The following is a 22,789-nucleotide window of genomic DNA, read 5'->3' as shown; positions in this document are numbered from 1 at the left end:
CAAGCAGGTGTCCACATACTTTTGGTCGTGTAGTGAGTCATCTGTAGCTGCCAGCAGTGTTGTCTTTAAGTCATATAAACTGCTGTATCTCCAGTCCCAAGCCAGCCCCCGACTTCTTACCTGAGAGTGTGTTTCTGCGCTGAGTTAAATGGGGAAATTAAGTATTTTTTTATGGCTAGTCAGGTGTTCAATGTGGGGTGGCGAGACACCCACGACAAATCGTCGCTAAGGTGATTTGTGTTCTGAGGGAACCAGGTGGCCACTTCCATCAATAAATTCAGACCATAATAACCCGTGGAGATGGCCTCAGAATCAGGGAACGATTGGACTAATCAAGAGGTGGACATAAATCTGCAGCACGGGTTTATAAGTATGACAGGGAGGGAAAACAGTATCTATACTAGGCAGATACAGTGCCTTGCAAAATAATTCACCCCCTTGTGTTTTTCCTGTTTTGTTGCCTTACCAGCTGTAATTTAAATGGATTTTTATTTGGATTTCATGTAATGGACATACACAAAATAGTTCAAATTGATGAAGTGAAAATAAATGACTGTTTCAAAAAAGAAATACAAAATAAAAACTGAAAAGTGGTGCGTGCATTTGTATTCACCCCCTTTGCTATGAAGCCCCTAAATAAGATCTGGTGCAACGCATTACCTTCAGAAGTCACATAATTAGTTCAAAAAACAGTCCACAGTGCAATCTAAGTGCCACATGATCCATCACAGGATCTCAGTATATATATATATATATATATATATATATATACACACACACACACACCTGTTCTGAAAGGCTCCAGAGTCTGCAACACCACTAAGCAAGGGGCACTATGAAGACCAAGAAGCTCTCCAAACAGGTCAAGGACAAAGTTGTGTACAGATCAGTACAGATCAGGGTTGGGTTATAAAAGAAATATCTGAAACTTTTGGACATCCCACGGAGCACCATTAAATCCATTATTCAAACATGTAAAGAATATGGCACCACAACAAACCTGCCAAGAGAGGGCCACTCACCAAAACTCACAGACCAGGCAATGAGGGCATTAATCAGAGAGGCAACAAAGAGACCAAAGATGACCCTGAATGAGCTGCAAAGTGCCACAGCAGAGATTGGAGTATCTGTCCATAGGACCACTTTAAGCCATACACTCCACAGAGCTGGGCTTTAAAGAAGAGTGGCCACAAAAAAAGCCATTGCTTAAAGAAACAAACACATTTAGTGTGCGTCAAAAGGCATGTGGGAGACTCCCCAAACATATGGAAGAAGGTACTCTGGTCAGATGAGACTAAAATGTAGCTTCTTGGCCATCAAGACACTATGACACTATGACACTATGTCTGGTGCAAACCTAACACCTCAACACCCTGAGAACACCATCCCCACAGTGAAGCATGGTGGTGACAGCATCATGCTGTGGGGATGTTTTTCATCAGCAGAGACTGGGGAAACTAGTCAGAATGGAAGGAATGATGGATGGTGCTAAATACAGGGAAATTATTGAGGGAAACCTGTTTCAGTCTTCCAGAGATTTGAGACTGGGACAGAGGTTCACCTTCCTTCAGGACAATGACCCTAAGCATACTGCTAAAGCAAAACTCGAGTGGTCTAAGGGAAAACATTTAAATGTCTTGGAATGGCCAAGTCAAAGCCCAGACCTCAATCCAATTGAGAATATGTGCTATGACTTAAAGATTGCTGTACACCAGCAGAACCCATCCAACTTGAAGGAGCTGGAGCAGTTTTTCCTTGAAAAATGGGCAAAAATCCCAGTGGCTAGAAGTGCCAAGCTTAGAGACATACCCCAAGGGACTTGCAGCTGCAATTGCTGCAAAAGTTGGCTCTACAAAGTATTGACTTTGGGGGGGGGGGGAATAGCTATGCACACTCAAATTCTGTTTTTTGTTTTTATTTCTTGTTTGTTTCACAATAAAAAAATATTTTGTGTGGCATGTTGTGTAAATCAAATGATACAAACCCCCCAAAAATCTATTTTAATTCCAGGTTGTGAGGCAACATAATAGGAAAAATGCCTAGGGGGTGAATAATTGCACAAACCACTATAGATGGGATGGCTTACCGCTCCCCTAAGTAATCTCCGATGACAGTCTTGTTCAGGCCCTCACCCTTGTAGAGGAACTGAGAGATGTCTTCTGGGGTGTGCTGCAGAAGGTTGTTTTCCAGGAGAAACTGGATCCCCTGGAACACAAGATGGACGACAGACAGTGGACTGTTTATCTCAATCATTGGTGAATGATTCTATCAGAGCAGCAGTATATGACAGGGGTCCATTACTAGACAACACCCAGAAAAGCCATTCCAGGACTGAAATAAAAGAGGCCACAAAAGAAGCCTGGGCCATACGTACAAACGTAAACATAGCTTTTTATGTCACTGGGGTACATTACTGGACACAAACCCGCCAAAAGCTATCCCAGAGCTGAAATAAAAGACAGAAGATGTGGCCATCCCTGAACCTCTGGTCATAAACATTTCAACCTGAAAATACCTTCTTAGGATCCATGTTGAATTTCTTCCTCCCCATGGCAATGTGTTTGTTCCTCTGTGTCATTTTACTGTGAGACATGACATGGAAGAAAACCCATGAATAACCTTCTATTACAACCAACCAACTTAAAAAAACAGCAACTTTACATGTAAAAAGGTACCGTTTCAACCTTCAGCTGTTCAGACAGACCCATTAGTGCTGTATACATTGAGCCAGATTGAGTCAACTAATGATAGGAAACTGAGCAGGCTGATAGATGATATTATAAAATACACTGCTCAAAAAAAATAAAGGGAACACTTAAACAACACAATGTAACTCCAAGTCAATCACACTTCTGTGAAATCAAACTGTCCACTTAGGAAGCAACACTGATTGACAATACATTTCACATGCTGTTGTGCAAATGGAATAGACAACAGGTGGAAATTATAGGCAATTAGCAAGACACCCCCAATAAAGGAGTGGTTCTGCAGGTGGGGACCACAGACCACTTCAGTTCCTATGCTTCCTGGCTGATGTTTTGGCCAGTTTTGAATGCTGGTGGTGCTTTCACTCTAGTGGTAGCATGAGACGGAGTTTACAACCCACACAAGTGGCTCAGGTAGTGAAGCTCATCCAGGATGGCACATCAATGCGAGCTGTGGCAAGAAGGTTTGCTGTGTCTGTCAGCGTAGTGTCCAGAGCATGGAGGCTCTACTAGGAGACAGGCCAGTACATCAGGAGACGTGGAGGCCGTAGGAGGGCAACAACCCAGCAGCAGGACCGCTACCTCCGCCTTTGTGCAAGGAGGAGCACTGCCAGAGCCCTGCAAAATGACCTCCAGCAGGCCACAAATGTGCATGTGTCTGCTCAAACGGTCAGAAACAGACTTCATGATGGTGGTATGAGGGCCCGACGTCCACAGGTGGGGGTTGTGCTTACAGCCAAACACCGTGCAGGACGTTTGGCATTTGCCAGAGAACACCAAGATTGGCAAATTCGCCACTGGCGCCCTGTGCTCTTCACAGATGAAAGCAGGTTCACACTGAGCATGTGACAGACGTGAGAGTCTGGAGACGCCGTGGAGAACGTTCTGCTGCCTGCAACATCCTCCAGCATGACCGGTTTGGCGGTGGGTCAGACATGGTGTGGGGTGGCATTTCTTTGGGGGGCCGCACAGCCCTCCATGTGCTCGCCAGAGGTAGCCTGACTGCCATTAGGTACAGAGATGAGATCCTCAGACCCCTTGTGAGACCATATGCTGGTGCGGTTGGCCCTGGGTTCCTCCTAATGCAAGACAATGCTAGACCTCATGTGACTGGAGTGTGTCAGCAGTTCCTGCAAGAGGAAGGCATTGATGCTATGGACTGGCCCGCCCGTTCCCCAGACCTGAATCCAATTGAGCACATCTGGGACATCATGTCTTGTTCCATCCACCAACGCCACAGATTGTCCAGGAGTTGGCGGATGCTTTAGTCCAGGTCTGGGAGGAGATCCCTCAGGAGACCATCCGCCACCTCATCAGGAGCATACCCAGGCGTTGTAGGGAGGTCATACAGGCACGTGGAGGCCACACACACACACACACTACTGAGCCTCATTTGGACTTGTTTTAAGGACATTACATCAAAGTTGGATCAGCCTGTAGTATGGTTTTCCACTTTAATTTTGAGTGTGACTCCAAATCCAGACCTTTCCATGGGTTGATAAATTTGATTTCCATTGATAATTTGTGTGTGATTTTGTTGTCAGCACATTCAACTATGTAAAGAAAAAAGTTTAAATCTAGGATGTGTTGTTTTAGTGTTCCCTTTATTTTTTTGAGCAGTGTAGTTCAGTCACATTTTGGGTAAGGATATTAGATATGGTACACCTGCTAAGACTGATTGAAATCACTGCATCGGCACAGATCCCCTGATTGAAAGCACTGCACACCACATACTTGTTCAGTCTTGCAGTTAGAACAGTGAAAAGCAAATGCGAGCACCAGTGAATGAGACCATGGGCTGTTCACCCACCTCTCTCCTACACACGTTAGTTGCTCGATCTCAGTCATGACTTCAGCTATCGCAAACTTCAAGCGCTGAGAGGGGAAGAAAAGGTAATATAATTGGTATCTTGGAATAAGCTCATTCAGAGAAAATTATTCTAATGAACAGAGACAGACAGGGATTAGACATTCTGAGAAAATGATACAAGCTACACGAGCATATCAGAAAAACACTCTTCTTTAAAGCTTTTCCAACTACTAAGCCGAGCCACAGCAACTTCAAGGCTACCCACCTCAATATCATCCAGCAGCTCTCTCTTCCTCCGCCGGATGTTTGACAGCTCATCTCTCTCTTCCAGTGAGAGATCCTCAGGTACTGAAGAGAGATCACAGAGAGAGAAACCTTCTTAGTCTTACTGCTGATACAGCTTCTTACACTGCATGGCACCACACACCAACTAAGCCTGCTACAGTACGAGGACCGTTACACACACACCAACTAAGCCTGCTACAGTACGAGGACCGTTACACACACACCAACTAAGCCTGCTACAGTACGAGGACCGTTACACTAACTAAGCCTGCTACAGTACGATGACCGTTATACTAACTAACTAAGCCTGCTACAGTACGAGGACCATTACACTAACTAGTTAACTAAGCCTGCTACAGTAACATAACCGTTATACTAACTAGTTAACTAAGCCTGCTACAGTAACATAACCGTTATACTAACTAACTAAGCCTGCTACAGTACGAGGACCATTACACTAACTAAGGAGATGATTGTGGACTTCAGGAAACAGCAGAGGGAACACCCCCCTATCCATATTGATGGAACAGTAGTGGAGTGGGTAGTAAGTTAAGTTCCTCGGCGTACACATCACAGACAAACTGAATTGGTCCACCCACACAGACAGCATCGTGAAGAAGGCGCAGCAGCGCCTCTTCAACCTCAGGAGGCTGAAGAAATTTGGCTTGTCGCCAAAAGCACTCAAACTTCTACAGATGCACAATCGAGAGCATCCTGTCGGGCTGTATCACCGCCTGGTACGGCAACTGCTCCTCCCACAACCGTAATGCTCTCCAGAGGGTAGTGAGGTCTGCGCAACGCATCACCGGGGCAAAACCTTGTCAGCTCGGGGGGTTGAACTTGCAACCTTCCGGTTACTAGTCCAACACTCTAACCACTAGGCTACGCTGCCACCCACTTTAAACAATGCTACTTAATATAATGTTTACATACCCTACATTATTTATCTCATATGTATACGTATATACTGTACTCTATATCATCTACTGCATCTTTATGTAATACATGTATCACTACCCACTTTAACTATGCCACTTTGTTTACATACTAATTTCATATGTATATACTGTACTCGATACCATCTACTGCATCTTGCCTATGCCGCTCTGTACCATCACTCATTCATATATCTTTATGTACATATTCTTTACCCCCTTACACTTGTGTGTATAAGGTAGTAGTTTTGGGAATTGTTAGCTAGATTACTTGTTGGTTATTACTGCATTGTCAGAACTAGAAGCACAAGCATTTCGCTACACTCGCATTAACATCTGCTAACCATGTGTATGTGACAAATAAAATTTGATTTGATTTGAACTAATTAACTAAGCCTGCTACAGTAACATAACCGTTACACTAACTAATTAACTAAGCCTGCTACAGTAACATAACCGTTACACTAACTAAGCCTGCTACAGTAACATAACCGTTATACTAACTAAGCCTGCTACAGTAACATAACCGTTATACTAACTAAGCCTGCTACAGTAACATAACCGTTACACTAACTAAGCCTGCTACAGTAACATAACCGTTACACTAACTAATTAACTAAGCCTGCTACAGTAACATAACCGTTATACTAACTAATTAACTAAGCCTGCTATAGTAACATAACCGTTACACTAACTAATTAACTAAGCCTGCTACAGTAACATAACCGTTACACTAACTAAGCCTGCTACAGTAACATAACCGTTATACTAACTAAGCCTGCTACAGTAACATAACCGTTATACTAACTAAGCCTGCTACAGTAACATAACCGTTACACTAACTAATTAACTAAGCCTGCTACAGTAACATAACCGTTATACTAACTAAGCCTGCTACAGTAACATAACCGTTACACTAACTAATTAACTAAGCCTGCTACAGTAACATAACCGTTATACTAACTAATTAACTAAGCCTGCTATAGTAACATAACCGTTACACTAACTAATTAACTAAGCCTGCTACAGTAACATAACCGTTACACTAACTAAGCCTGCTACAGTAACATAACCGTTATACTAACTAAGCCTGCTACAGTAACATAACCGTTATACTAACTAAGCCTGCTACAGTAACATAACCGTTATACTAACTAAGCCTGCTACAGTAACATAACCGTTACACTAACTAATTAACTAAGCCTGCTACAGTAACATAACCGTTATACTAACTAATTAACTAAGCCTGCTACAGTAACATAACCGTTATACTAACTAAGCCTGCTACAGTAACATAACCGTTATACTAACTAAGCCTGCTACAGTAACATAACCGTTATACTAACTAAGCCTGCTACAGTAACATAACCGTTATACTAACTAAGCCTGCTACAGTAACATAACCGTTATACTAACTAAGCCTGCTACAGTAACATAACCGTTATACTAACTAAGCCTGCTACAGTACGATGACCGTTACACTAACTAAGCCTGCTACAGTACGATGACCGTTACACTAACTAAGCCTGCTACAGTAACATAACCGTTATACTAACTAAGCCAGCTACAGTATGATGACCGTTAAACTAACTAATTAAGCCTGCTACAGTAACATAACCGTTACACTAACTAAGCCAGCTACAGTACGATGACCGTTACACTAACTAATTAAGCCTGCTACAGTAACATGACCGTTACACTAACTAAGCCAGCTACAGTACGATGACCGTTACACTAACTAATTAAGCCTGCTACAGTAACATGACCGTTACACTAACTAAGCCAGCTACAGTACGATGACCGTTACACTAACTAATTAAGCCTGCTATAGTAACCTGAACATTTCACAAACTATCAACCGTTACAGTACGATGACTGTTACACTAACTAACTCTGCTTTAGTACTATAACCGTTTCACTCAGTTTATCAGAGTCACACGCATCAAAGCAGATACAAGTTTACAGTTTTATTAGACGTATGTACAGGATACACATGGTATTCACCATCCAACGAAATGCTTACTGGCAGTTTCCTTATGGACAATGCAACAATATGAAATAATAAAATCTAATACGTCTTAATTAGTGGGTAAAAAGGCTAACGGTCTAAATGATTCCACATGAAGGTGTTTTCCAACCCTTTATAAATGCGGGGGGTATATTCTATTAATAAAACCAATCCAGATTCATTTCTTGCATTGAAAGTGATTTTTTTTCATTACCGCAATCTTCACCCTCAACTCTACCCGCCCAGGGGCTTAGAGCTGGAGTGAAACATATCTCACTGTGTGTGTAACCACCAGAGAGGGGTCTCTGTGATCCGAATGCATTAACCCAGCTGAGAGGCAGATATTTAGTGTGCGTGTAGCCTCTTCATAAAGCAGGAACATGACAAGCCTGATATCACAGCTAAGCCTCTGCATATACGAGCTGTGGAAACATAGTCTTTACTTCAGAGCTTCCCTTTATACAGAATTTAAGCAATGTCTTGCCATTTAAAAGTGAACCAGGAAGCCTAGCTCAAGAGAGGCCTCGAACTCATGTGGCACGAGGTTGTACACGGCTAAGGGGTCCAAACAGTGATTGCAGCCATGATATTAATAACAATAACACAAAAGCCTGTGAAACGTCAAAATGACTGTTCCTAACTAGCATATGTAGTCCTGTGTCCGGGCTGGACGGGGGGTAAAGGGGTCTGGTTTTCAGGGAGTGTGACAGACAGTTAACCTCTTGAACCTCTGGGGGCAGTATTTCATTTTTGGATGAAAAACGTTCCCATTTTAAACAAGATATTTTGTCACGAAAAGATGCTCGACTATGCATATAATGGACAGCTTTGGAAAGAAAACACTGACGTTTCCAAAACTGCAAAGATATTGTCTGTGAGTGCCACAGAACTAATGCTACAGGCGAAACCAAGATGAAATTTCATACAGGAAGTGAGCCAGATTTTTGAGGCGCTGTGTTCCAATGTCTCCTTATATGGCTGTGAATGCGCAAGGAGAGAGCCTACACTTTCTGTCGTTTCCCCAAGGTGTTTGCAGCATTGTGACGTATTTATAGGCATATCATTGGAAAATTGACCATAAGAGACTACATTTACCAGGTGTCCGCTCGGTGTCCTCTGTTGAAACTATTGCGTAATCTCCAGGTGCGTTCATTTTTCCATTTTGAACAGAGGAGAAACCAAACTGCCACGACTGACTTATCATCGAATAGATATGTGAAAAACACCTTGAGGATTGATTCTAAACAACGTTTGCCATGTTTCTGTCGATATTATGGAGTTAATTTGGAAAAAAGTTCACGTTGTAATGACTGAATTTTCGTTTTTTTTCCTCAGCCAAACGTGATGAACAAAACAGAGCGATTTCTCCTACACAAATAATCTTTTTGGAAAAAAGGAACATTTGCTATCTAACTGAGAGTCTCCTCATTGAAAACATCCGAAGTTCTTCAAAAGGTAAATTATTTTATTTGAATGCTTTTCTTGTTTTTGTGAAAATGTTGCCTGCTGAAGGCTAGGCTTAATGCTATGCTAGCTATCAATACTCTTACACAAATGCTTGTGTAGCTATGGTTGAAAAGCATTTTTTGAAAATCTGAGATGACAGTGTTGTTAACAAAAGGCTAAGCTTGTGAGCCAATATATTTATTTCATTTCATTTGCGATTTTCATGAATAGTTAACGTTGCGTTATGGTAATGAGCTTGAGGCTATAATTACGCTCCCGGATACGGGATTGCTCGTCGCAACAGGTTAAGGGACTTCCTTCTGGTCCATGATAGTAGGCTACGTGCTGCTGTATGACAACAGAAGGGATGTAGAGTGACAATAATCACTGACTGGAGTTCAACATTAATTAACTGGCTAACCTCAGGGTTAACCTCTTTGGTTATACAACCTACTGGAACTGTGACTGATGCAATTAGTTTCCATTTAAGTTTCAAGTTGACACGCAGCAGGCAGCTCTCAATTGAGAAATTAGACAAATTTGAAGTGGCACAATGTTATCTATGATAGAAATGACATGTTCCATTTCACCACTCTACTGTATTGTCTTACTGTTCCCAAGATCACAGGAAATCTGTTTCCCCAGAAACCCACTCGTGTCTATTTCGATCATAATGTGGATCATCCAATGCAAATTTCATTATTGCTTTTAACCGCAAATATTTTAGACTCATGTTATTTCTCATCATTTGCTTGTTGGATGGATGACATTCAGCATGGAGAGAATGTAGCCTGGTTTTGTCTGAGGCCTGAGGAGGTCTGTATTCAGGTTAATATGTCTGGGGAAACTCATCTCTGACTGATCGGATTCAGCGTGGATGTTAATGAGACAGTGAATCGGAGATAGCCTGGTTAAACCAGACTGAATGCTACAGACTGAGCACACCATGCGAGTACAGCATTCAGTTTGGTTTAACCAGGCTAGATGGGAGGCTGAGCTGCCTTCAGAAGCCTCCCTACATCACATCTGCTCTGACCATTACGTCACCCTACAAAACACACCTTCATTTATCAGATCAACAAGCAAGGCAAAAGGTCAGGGAGGTACATTTAAATGGGTAATAAAATGGACCCTTCTGGTCCAGTGGTAGTGGACATTAAACATGAAAATAGGAGTCTACAAATTATATTTCTAATTCAATCCCTCCTGGCAACTGCCCTCCGTCTCATCCAAAGAATGAGTTTAGTTGTCTCCAGTCGCCAGACAGAGGAGTCGTTTTCTTTTTTAACTGGCATCGTCCAGATCTCTGACAGTCACAACAACTGTGACACTAGCAGGGTCCAGATCTCTGACAGTCACAACAACTGTGACACTAGCAGGGTCCAGATCTCTGACAGTCACAACAACTGTGACACTAGCAGGGTCCAGATCTCTGACAGTCACAACAACTGTGACACTAGCAGGGTCCAGATCTCTGACGGTCACAACAATTGTGACACTAGCAGGGTCCAGATCTCTGACGGTCACAACAACTGTGACACTAGCAGGGTCCAGATCTCTGACAGTCACAACAACTGTGACACTAGCAGGGTCCAGATCTCTGACGGTCACAACAACTGTGACACTAGCAGGGTCCAGAGCTCTGACGGTCACAACAACTGTGACACTAGCAGGGTCCAGATCTCTGACGGTCACAACAACTGTGACACTAGCAGGGTCCAGAGCTCTGATGGTCACAACAACTGTGACACTAGCAGGGTCCAGATCTCTGACGGTCACAACAACTGTGACACTAGCAGGGTCCAGATCTCTGATGGTCACAACAACTGTGACACTAGCAGGGTCCAGAGCTCTGATGGTCACAACAACTGAATGGTTCCTTTATCAACAAAACGGTTGTCCTTTTATCGGTTCATGTCTCTTCACCACTCTGCACGGTCTAGCTGCCGCAGGTATGTCAAAGTTGTATCTGAATTGGATTTAATTTGAGTTTCATCTGAGTACCACTGAAAGAGCTACACAGTGAATGAGATCTACTCCAGTGTGCAGAGTGATGGCTTGGGTTGGGTGGGTGCAAAGCAGGGGGCAGAGGGGGGTTAAATATATTTCAACATGTGCACCACAGAGCAGAGCCCCCCCAAAAAATCTAAATCGCAACAATGAGGTCCTCACACAAACATTACCAACTGTTCACTACCCTCCCTCTGCCACTAGGGTAGCTGATGACACAGAAACAAATTCTGACTGAGCACCTAACAGAATCTCAGATGGGATGGTGATACATTTGGGGGCAGAAAGCCCCCCTCAAAACATTATGTTAAATCAACCCAAAAGTGTACATTTCATCACATTCTTGCCACTTTTTGGACTGGACAGTGTAGTAAATCATAAATCAGACCCTTAATGACACTAAAACCCCCACTCATCCCAGCTTGACCAGTGGAACAGAGTGGGACTTAGACCAAATCCCATTCTCACTTACAGACTGTACATGAGCCAACTTCCCATGTTAAGAGCTAAACTGGGTAATGGTCACAGCCTGGTCTGTTAATGTGTTGGGAGCATGAGAGAACCCCGTCACCCAAACATAAGGTGGAATGGGTCCGCAATCAAAAACATGTTGCATAAAGCTGAATTCATTATTATTGGTTTTTCCCCACTGCATCAGGGATCGCGTACAGCGACGTTTTGGCTTTGCAGTCTTCTTCAGTGTGTAAGTACAATTTTATTTTAATTCAAAACAGCATTTATAAAGTACAACTGAAGACAGCAGGTGCTTTTAATCAGGAATGTGGCTTTTCTGGTCTACAAGTTAGTCACAAAGAAATACAGAATTATAGGGTGTGGGAGTGGGCACGAAGAGAAATTCTTGAATCAATTGGCTTAGGTGTCTCCTCATTTGGATAAATTATATCAATTCCTGAGATAGCTTACCAAAAAAGGACATCAGGCACAGTCGTTCATAAATAGTTGGACTGACTCATCAATGATGTGCAAAATCTGATATGGACAGTGTTCTTGTATAACAGCCTAAATGCGGCCTATAGAGGAGGTGAAGTCTAGTTCTGTGTTTACACCATGTGGAGATACAGAAATTAATTGATCTACCTACATGGCTTCTCTTTTTAGTCATTTGTTGTCGTAATCACATCCTGCCTGGTGGATGAACTTTTTAGATCCAAAGCAATTCATTAATATACGGATTTTGTTCTATAAAGTGTCTCGCAACTGGCGAGGTGATATCTTGATGTCTGATAGTGGATTTATGTTCTCCGAGGCGTACTTTTAAGGCGCAGAATGTTTTTCCAAGAACACTAACATATAAATAACTATTAGTAGTGCAAGTTCTACATGGCCTTATCTCATAGGTCCTAGAAGTCTGAGGGCATACTAAGTTAAAAGGATGTTCTATGAATGCCTCCTCTCTCTGACCACATCTGATTTAACCAATATGTTTGATAGATTTCTTGATCATTTATAGGTGATGGATTCTGGAAGTCAGAGGAGTCTGAGGATAGTATAGATGTCAGTGTTAACTGACAATAGACCTGATGTCATTACGGCCATCATTGAAAGTAAGTATATAGTTTACTGAGAAGTTTTTGTTTTTGTTGAAATTTAAGTAACTGGCTTCTGTCTTGAGCTTTTTAGGGGGAGAGGGTGATGACTATCAGCTGTCAGTATACATTTAAAAAAATGTATCTGTAGATTTTCCGTAAACTGTAGTACTATAGAAAAGTAGAACCCAGTCACCCCACTGGCCCCAGCAGGGCGATGGGATGAGATACAGACCAGGCAGGCTGTCACAGAGCAGGGCGATGGGATGAGATACAGGCCAGGCAGGCTGTCACAGAGCAGGGATATGGGATGAGATACAGGCCAGGCAGGCTGTCACAGAGCAGGGATATGGGATGAGATACAGGCCAGGCAGGCTGTCACAGAGCAGGGATATGGGATGAGATACAGGCCAGGCAGGCTGTCACAGAGCAGGGATATGGGATGAGATACAGGCCAGGCAGGCTGTCACAGAGCAGGGATATGGGATGAGATACAGGCCAGGCAGGCTGTCACAGAGCAGGGATATGGGATGAGATACAGGCCAGGCAGGCTGTCACAGAGCAGGGATATGGGATGAGATACAGGCCAGGCAGGCTGTCACAGAGCAGGGATATGGGATGAGATACAGGCCAGGCAGGCTGTCACAGAGCAGGGATATGGGATGAGATACAGGCCAGGCAGGCTGTCACAGAGCAGGACGATGGGATGAGAGACAGGCCAGGCAGGCTGTCACAGAGCAGGGATATGGGATGAGAGAGAGGCCAGACAGGCATTCACAGACCAGGGATATGGGGTGAGATACAGGCCAGGCAGGCAGTCACAGAGCAGGACGATGGGATGAGAGACAGGCCAGGCAGGCTGTCACAGAGCAGGGATATGGGATGAGAGACAGGCCAGGCAGGCTGTCACAGAGCAGGGCGATGGGATGAGATACAGGCCAGGCAGGCTGTCACAGAGCAGGGATATGGGATGAGATACAGGCCAGGCAGGCTGTCACAGACCAGGGATATGGGATGAGATACAGGCCAGGCAGGCTGTCACAGAGCAGGGATATGGGATGAGATACAGGCCAGGCAGGCTGTCACAGAGCAGGGATATGGGATGAGATACAGGCCAGGCAGGCTGTCACAGAGCAGGGATATGGGATGAGATACAGGCCAGGCAGGCTGTCACAGAGCAGGACGATGGGATGAGAGACAGGCCAGGCAGGCTGTCACAGAGCAGGGATATGGGATGAGAGAGAGGCCAGACAGGCATTCACAGACCAGGGATATGGGGTGAGATACAGGCCAGGCAGGCAGTCACAGAGCAGGACGATGGGATGAGAGACAGGCCAGGCAGGCTGTCACAGAGCAGGGATATGGGATGAGAGACAGGCCAGGCAGGCTGTCACAGAGCAGGGCGATGGGATGAGATACAGGCCAGGCAGGCTGTCACAGAGCAGGGATATGGGATGAGATACAGGCCAGGCAGGCTGTCACAGACCAGGGATATGGGATGAGATACAGGCCAGGCAGGCTGTCGCAGGGCGATGGGATGAGATACAGGCCGGGCAGGCTGTCACAGAGCAGGGATATGGGATGAGATACAGGCCAGGCAGGCTGTCACAGAGCAGGGATATGGGATGAGAGACAGGCAGGCTGTCAGTGTGGCCCCTGGCGCAAACCCCTAATCTGAAGCCTGCTGTCACCAATCCCTTTAACTTTATACCCCTTGGACTCCCCTCACTGGCCTCACATGCGCACGCAGGGACAAACACACATCATGCACACTCGCAGATGCTAGCATGCATGCATACAGACACATGCACACTGGTGCTGCCAGCTGGCTTTAACCCCCACAGCTCATAAACCCAATCTGACCATGGGGCTGAAGACCACAGTGGTAGTGTGATATATACACACAGAGGGGTTGTTGGCAGTGATAACATGGACACAGTAACAAACATCTGTAGTCGTGTTTAGCGGTCTGGTGATGTGACCTAGCAGTATGTCAAGGCACCAGAATATGATTAGTACAGAACAAGCCAAGGGGTTATGATGAGTGTCTGTATGTTAGTCAGTGCAGCTAATTTAAAGGGGTTTCTTTTCATGATCGTAAGATCTGGCATCTGTATGAACTTTTCAATAGTTGGGAATGTTGCGCCTCACTGCTTTGTGGATCCAGATAAAGTGAATTGTGAATGTGTGATCCCTATACCATTATTTTCCAGTAATAGCTCAACATAATTGTGTGAGAGGACAGCAAAGATTTTGGGGGGTAATATCTTGGGGTTTAGCTGCCTCTGTGGGTCAGGACTCAGGAGAGATCTAGGATCTAGTACTGAGGGGTTAAACTAAACTGTCATCCACTGATTACATTGTTTTAATCTGCTGTTTTCGGGAGCGGACCCCTACTAGGGGGTGATGCATCCGTCTGGGTGGCCCCTCTGTCCTGTTCTGTCCGGACGTCATGTCCCCTTATATCCAACATCTGCTCAGGGTCACCTCTATGATGTAAGTATTGGATTTGATGTGCTGGGGGTCTTATCTCCACGACCATAAGCCTGCTGCCAGAGTATTCATAATGGTGCCGTTTCTGGCACCCACTTCTAATCAGAGGGCTGGATGGGGGTTGAGTGACTGAGAAGACCGAATACGAACCCCTGGCTGGCGATTGTTGCCTGGAGGTCCAGGATGTTGTTGCTTGTCTCGTCTTTCCAGGCAGAGTAACATTGTCTTTGGCTGACCTGCTGCAGGCTTAAAAGACTAGACACACAGGCCACTTCAAAATAACAGTCACCGAACACCTACATCGACGTCTGTGTTATATGTTGTGTAGTTAGGGTGGATGTTTGTAAAAATCTATACATAATCCGTACATAGTGTAGTTAGTAGCTAAAAGCACACCTTTTAGAATCCCTGAAAATACAAGCACAGCACACCTCCTCCCTTTAGAAGACATTCTTGTCTTCTCAGGGTTGAGGGCTCCAAAGAGCAGCACTTAACTAGCCTGGCCAAGAAACACAAACCCTGTAGCCTCCAGCATCTATGTAGCCGCTCGCCATCTCCTTAATACTGGATCTGCTTCCATTTAGTTCCCCTACTAGTAATGAAATAAGATGCATATTACTCAAGGAAAGTGTGGTCTCCCTCTCTTTTGATATTTCTCCTCCCTCTTTTCCTTCTACAGCATCCCGGAGTCGCCTCTTCACTGTAGACGTTGAGACTGGTGTTTTGCTGGTACTATTTAATGAAGCTGCCAGTTGAGGACTTGTGAGGTGTCTGTTTTTCAAACTAGACACTAATGTACTTGTCCTCTTCTTCAGTTGTGCACCGGGGCCCCCCACTCCTCTTTCTATTCTGGTTAGAGCCAGTTTGCGCTGTTCTGTGAAGGGAGTAGTACACAGCGTTGTATGACATCTTCAGTTTCTTGGCAATGTCTAGCATGGAGTAGCCTTCATTTCTCAGAACAAGAATAGACTGACGAGTTTCAGAAGAAAGTTATTAGTTTCTGGCCATTTTGAGCCTGTAATCGAACCCACAAATGCTGATGCTCCAGATACTCAACTAGCTGAATTAAGGCCAGTTGTATTGCTTCTTTAAGCAGGACAACAGTTTTCAGCTGTGCTAACATAATTGCAAAAGGGTTTTCTAATGATCAATTAGCCTTTTAACATTATAAACTTGGATTAGCTAACAACGTGTCATTGGAACGCAGGAGTGATGGTTGCTGATAATGGGCCTCTGTACACCTACAGTATGTAGATATTCCATTTTATTTTTAAGAAGAAAATGTGTCATTAAAATCAGCCGTTTCCAGCTAATATAGTCATTTACAAATGTCTACACTGTATTTCTGCTAAATTTGATGTTATTTTAAATGGACAACAACTTTTCTTTCAAAAACCAGAACATTTCGAAGTCACCCCAAACTTTTGGACGGTAGTGTATTTTCTACTCTACTCCATCCCGTTCTCCTCATTTTATAACTCAAACAGTTGGGGCAATATACTGCACCCAAACAAAATGCTGTGGTACATGCCAACCCTTCCAGACAGTTGTACGTGCTAGTCTACCCTCTCTTCCATTGCAATGAAACAGAATTTCACATAATCAATTCCATACATGGTGTTTCTCTACAGATGAGGCAACAGTACTGGGAAACTTTAAGAGACCCTCTCAATCCCTCCTTAAACCAAGTCTGCAGTGCCATTGATTACTCACCCCTTAAGGGGAGTGTGTGTCTACTGTCTAGCCTAATCCTTCAATGTTGTCCCACAATACAATAAAACTCCATATTAAATGATCCAAATTAGCATAATAATGTTTCTAAATCTCCTGTTAAGCTGTTGAATAAGGCAAGATGGAAAAAGAAAAAGTTATTCTCATTTTGGTAATCTCAAAAGAATCAAATCAACACCTTCTTTGTGGCTTTAAATATAAAATGTATCAGATGGCCCGCAAAGAAGAAATGTTTGTCTTCCTAAAGATACAGTGTGGAAGGAAGACCTTAAGACACAGGATGGTAAAGAAAACAGGACTTGCTCTAACAAACCAGAAGGGCAGAGAGAGAGAGAAACAACTGAGTAGATGGGATAGTTAGCTGACTGGCTGTATCTGATGTAGCCATTTAGCCGATGGCTGTAGCAACCAGATACTTTGTGCCAGCCAGAAGGTCCTCCAGGCAGGGTTAAAGCTACAGACCAGCTGCCCACAGCATGGCAATAATGACTTCCATTAGGAAGTCCTCCCACACCACTCACCCTACCGCCACAACAAAGACTGCTGGCCAACTCTGTTCTGTAGACTCAGGGCAGGAAACCACTAATGTCTGGATTCATATGAAACTTCATCACCCCAAAGGCACAAGCAGTTTCTATTGATGTTCTTCTCAAAGAACATGTATGTTTCCTTGCCCAGAGGGTGAGATTCATAAATGGCCATGAATTCAACATAAAGGGGTAAAGTAATAATTTACTAAACTAATCGCACCCGGCAGTTCTGTCAAGTTGCCAATTTCTGATAAGAAAAGCCTTTTGACAGAGTCAACTGACCCTCAACACCTCAAACTATCACCCAAAGAATAAACACATACATTTTCAGGCCATAGAGCATGGAAGGAAAGCAGTTTCCCATTTAGTGTTTCTCACAGTCAGTTAGGGAAAAGCGTGTTGAGAGAGAGGGAGTCACTAAAGTTATCAGGATCCTGACAGAAAATACTGTCAAGACACACAGCACTTAGTAAAAACACCATTCAAACAGAGCACTTTCCTTCTATCCCCCTGATAAAGGCAAAGCTGAAAGTGTCCCTGCAGAGGAACTAGAGGCTCAAAAAATAAAAAATAAAACAGCATCAAGCGAGTGCTGGCCAATTTGTAGCTCTATATTGTAGTGGGTTCTCGTCTTTCCACTTCTGCTTTAACTCTACTAGCCTATTTATAGACACGTGTAGTTAGACTTCTGCTTTAACTCTACTAGCCTAACTACACATGTCTATAAATAGGCTAGTAGAGTTAAGGAAGAAGTATATTTATAGACATGTGTAGTTAGGCTAGTAGAGTTAAAGCAGAAGTCTAACTACACGTGTCTATAAATAGGCTAGTAGAGTTAAGGAAGAAGTATATTTATAGACATGTGTAGTTAGGCTAGTAGAGTTAAAGCAGAAGTCTAACTACACATGTCTATAAATAAACTTGGTGCCATAAAACCCTTGGGATTTAGGGTCTGTGTCACATGAGAGACCCAATGTCTTGTGGCATGTAAACAGAACAGAGGATTGCACCAAGTGTAGAGAAGTAGGAGTAAACACACAGTAATTAATTCCATATTCTACTCTGCTCACTGCCATAGTTTCTGTGTGTGTGTTCTATGCATGAGGCAGTATGCATGCCCATTATCAGCCCATATAAGAAAATGGCCTAATCCTACACCATGGCCTAATCCTACACAATGGCACCCCCACCCCACCCCTCCTAGTTAGCAGCCAGGCAGTCAACTGATGGAAAACAAATTATGCCCCAACTTTGACCATATGCTGCACAGTGCAGCTCCATGACATTACACTCTGCACTGCACTAATTTCAGTTGAAGGGGTTTGGCTTGAATTTAAAAAGCATTTTAACCAGCGCTGTTGTACGTGATTAGCTGGGGTAAATTTAGCATGCCAGCATAAATGCATTGACTTTGTGTGTGTGTGTTACATCTATACTGTTGTTTTAATTCATGCAGTACAACATGTAATCGTTTCCATGCACTTATCTTCCCAGTGTGATCACAGGACCTCAAGCCTCTTTGTTCTGCTACCCCCGTCGCCATGCCGCTACCCCCGTCGCCATGCCGCTACCCCCGTCGCCATGCCGCTACCCCCGTCGCCATGCCGCTACCCCCGTCGCCATGCCGCTACCCCCGTTATCCAGTGTCTTCCTATGTCCAAAGACTACTCTGTGCTTTACAGATATTCCCTTTATCTATGAAAACATTTGAATAAATTAATTTGACTACTGCCGCATAGGCAAAGTGTGAGCTTAGTTATTTAAGCATGACCGTGCATAAATTATAAATAAATATAAAGCTGTAAAACCTAAAACCCAGAGGGAACAATGGAAATGACTGGCGTTGGCAATGTCCTTATATGATGCTGTGACAAAGGCTTGTATTGTACATGTAGATACTGCTTCCCTAAAGACCAAGTTTTATGTTAACAAGCCATTGTTACGCAGCCCTTTAAATCTTTCCTCTTCTGTCCATTGAGTTTGAGTGTATACACACATACAGACCAATAGGAATAAAATCTATGGCGAGTAATACTAATGGTGAATGAGCCGTTGAACAGCATTCCAATTCACTGAAGGGCAGAAACATAACCTTGAAGAACAATTGTGAAATGTCCCTTTATATTCATCATCTCCAGCACCACCTCAACATATGTGAAAATGGCACGTTTCTATGTTCTGCAGTAAAAAAAGAGGAAGATAAGTGTTTCCAATGATCTCAACCAATTAGTATGCAATGCCTACTCATAATTGGTTAACAATCACGATACACACCAATGATATCATTGGAAACACTCACCTTCTGCCATTTTCACATCAGTAGGTTGATGTTGGGCCGGTCCTGGAGATGATTAATATGAAGTTGAAAAATAGTGAAACTTGACTTTAATTTAAATAGGCAAATAGGTTTCGACAAGGGTTATGTAGAGCGTGAAAAGGGTTAACGCTACTGCAACATGATGGACCAGTGAGACATGTAGAGAGTCCCCTCTTCAGCGTCTGCTAAACTCTCCCAGTTTAACCCCAACAGATATCCTGCTTTTCTTCTCAAGACAAATGTTTACAATACATGGCCTTCGCCCCCTGCCTTGGGTTGTCTCTTCTTTCGCATCATGCAAGCAGTATTGGATACCACAGGCTGTGGTTTAGCACTGTCATTTGAATCAATCCATTCGGAACAGGTGCCACTGAAGGTTCTAATGAATGAGCCTGTTTTGAAAGCCTTCCAGCCGAAAAAGTCGACTTTCCTGTTGAAAAATACGTTTATCTGATATTTTTCACCCGTCCAGGGCATTGAGCAGCCGTTTCAATAAAACTGCTTTGCAATGGAAAGATTAGCCTAGCTTAAAGCTCCGGCACGAACTTCAAAGCAAGTCAGCGGAACAGACATATTGACGACGAAGCACATTGCTGCATGCGTTTTTACGCATTCACCACACCGAGTTCAATTAATATGCTGAGTATAGCAAACTTAACACCTTCCTAATAGAGTTGCGCACCCCCTGATCATAGCTTTCACCTGGTCAGTCTTATGAAAATAGCAGGTGTTCTGTATACTCAATGTATATGCCCTCCTATTTGATGGATACATATCATTTGTTGTCCCACTTGATGATTAAGAAATGTGTCCAGTAACCATCCTCCACTAGAGCTCTTTATACCCTAGTTCTCAAACTCCAGGCAGCATACTGCCTTCTCACTTCAGTTTTCCGCCATTAGCTTCGCTCACGACTGCCTCATGTGATCTACAATACCGATGCTGCTTTAACGTTTACAAAAACGTCAATAATCGCTTGCAACACGGCTTTCAAAACATATGGCCCTTTCAACCGCGAGAAGAATCATCACAATAAAAAATATATACACTTACTGTAGCAGTTTTGCACAGATCCATACAACTATGGGTGCCTCCATCCGATGAAACTACACTTCCCGAGTTAAGTTTACACACAGGTGTTCGCCTCTTGTCTTCAGCAAACAAGCACTGTAGCGTGGAGATATGGCCTTGTGGGAACACTAACCGTACAAAGATGTGTATAAATTTACCTTTTTTTGAATGATTTCTCGCTGATATGAAAGATAAGGTCCTTATGCTTCCGAAACCGTACTGCAAGCAATGCATGTTAAATGTTCAGAGTCTGGAATCATAATTAACAAAATGCCCCAACGGAGTCATGATCAAAGGCAATTTTTTTTACCCTACCTATATTTACACCCATTTATGACAACAGTTGACAAAATACCATTGCATTTCTTAATACCTTACTGTTAGAGGGAAACAAATACATTTCTGATTAAATGCATGCAGTGGTTACAACTATTCATTGACTCATGATTTACGGCGCATAACCTATATCAGTCCATCCACACACCAAAGCAAATGACCATGAAAGAGAGAGACGGTGAGTGAATCATCGTGAGTCTTACTTTGATTTTCTTCGTCCATCTCTTGAATGCAGTGATGAGAGTCCAGAAATCAGATCGGTGGGTCAAGAAAGATGTGTTTTATTACTGGCTATAAACTGTAGATACTGTAATGACAGACCGACGGCTCACACAGAGAGCTGAGCTGTGCAGAAATGCAACAGCGGCATGTGTCAATAACAAAATCCCTACATGAGAAATATATGCTGCCACCAAATCAACATCTATGTATTATGTGTAATAAAAATGTCAAAGAATTGGATGTATTTAAACCAATGAGAATAGCTATCCTGCCACTACAGAACCCTCTCGATCCTGGTTACTCCAAAGCGATGCAAAGGATAGCGGATTCTTTACTCTGCGATGGCAACGTTTACCATACGTCATCCCTTCGCTCCGCCTTGGTGGTGACAGACAACCCCTCCCTTCATACAAATGTTTCATTAATTCCAAGTAGCCTGCACATATACAGTGAATTCGGAAATTATTCAGACCCCTTGACTTTTTCCACATTTTGTTACGTTACAGCCTTATTCTAAAATTGATTACATCGTTTCCCCCTCAATCTACACAATACCACATAATGACAAAGCAAAAACAAGTTTTTAGAAATGTTTCCAATTTTGTAAAAAAATTTAAATTTAAAAATTTTAAAAATAGCACATTTACATAAGTATTCAGACCCTGTACTCAGTACTTTGTTGAAGAACCTTCGGCAGCGATTACAGCCTTGAGTCTTCTTGGGTATGACGCTACAAGCTTGGCACACTTGTATTTGGGGAGTTTCTCCAATTCCTCTCTACAGATCTTCTCAAGCTCTGTCAGGTTGGATGGGGAGCATTGCTGCACAGCTATTTTCAGGTCTCTCCAGAGATGTTAGATTGGGTTCAAGTCCGGGCTCTCGCTGGGCCACTCAAGAACTTGTCCCAAAGGGTTGTGTGCTTAGGGTCATTGTCCTGTTGGAAGGTGAAGCTTTGCCCCAGTCTGAGGTCCTGAGCGTTCTGGAGCAGATTTTCATCAAGGATCTCTCTGTACTTTGCTCCGTTCATCTTTGCCTCGATCCTGCCTCGATCCTGCCTCGAGCCCGCAGCATGATGCTGCCATCCATGCTGCTGAAAAACATCCCCACAGCATGATGCTGCCACCACCATGCTTCACCATGGGGATGGTGCCAGGTTTCCTCCAGACTGGATGCTTTGCATTCAGGCTAAATAATTCAATCTTGGTTTCAGCAGACCAGAGAATCTTGTTTCTCATGGTCTGAGAGTCTTTAGGTGCCTTAGGGCAAACTCCAAGCGGGCTGTCATGCGCCTTTTTACTGCGGAGTGGCGTCTGTCTGACCACTCTACCATAAAGGCCTGATTG

General features: G+C 43.5%; 1 protein-coding gene across 2 annotated transcripts in view; it reads right to left on the bottom strand.

Annotated features, from left to right (window-relative positions):
• LOC109900037 (cytohesin-3) overlaps positions 1-21,772 on the bottom strand; it is a 49,256-nt gene extending 27,484 nt beyond the window's left edge. Inside the window, exons 1-5 of one of the 2 annotated variants that reach the window (XM_020495755.2) lie at positions 21,428-21,772; positions 4,781-4,863; positions 4,516-4,580; positions 2,516-2,582; positions 2,087-2,205 (exon numbers count right to left, since the gene is read on the bottom strand). In XM_020495755.2, coding sequence (XP_020351344.1) covers positions 2,087-2,205; positions 2,516-2,582; positions 4,516-4,580; positions 4,781-4,863; positions 21,428-21,446 — 353 coding nt within the window. In that variant the 5' untranslated portion in view covers positions 21,447-21,772. Of the gene's footprint in view, positions 1-2,086; positions 2,206-2,515; positions 2,583-4,515; positions 4,581-4,780; positions 4,864-20,870; positions 21,171-21,427 lie in introns of those variants that run through there. The other variant, XM_031835265.1, reaches the window with a different exon arrangement.
• Between the last annotated feature and the right edge of the window lie 1,017 nt (positions 21,773-22,789).

This window comes from Oncorhynchus kisutch, linkage group LG11 (genome assembly GCF_002021735.2).
Source record: "Oncorhynchus kisutch isolate 150728-3 linkage group LG11, Okis_V2, whole genome shotgun sequence".
NCBI lineage: Eukaryota > Metazoa > Chordata > Actinopteri > Salmoniformes > Salmonidae > Oncorhynchus > Oncorhynchus kisutch.
The sequence above is the reverse complement of the archived record's forward strand: the minus strand, read 5'-3'. Positions and strand labels throughout refer to the sequence as shown.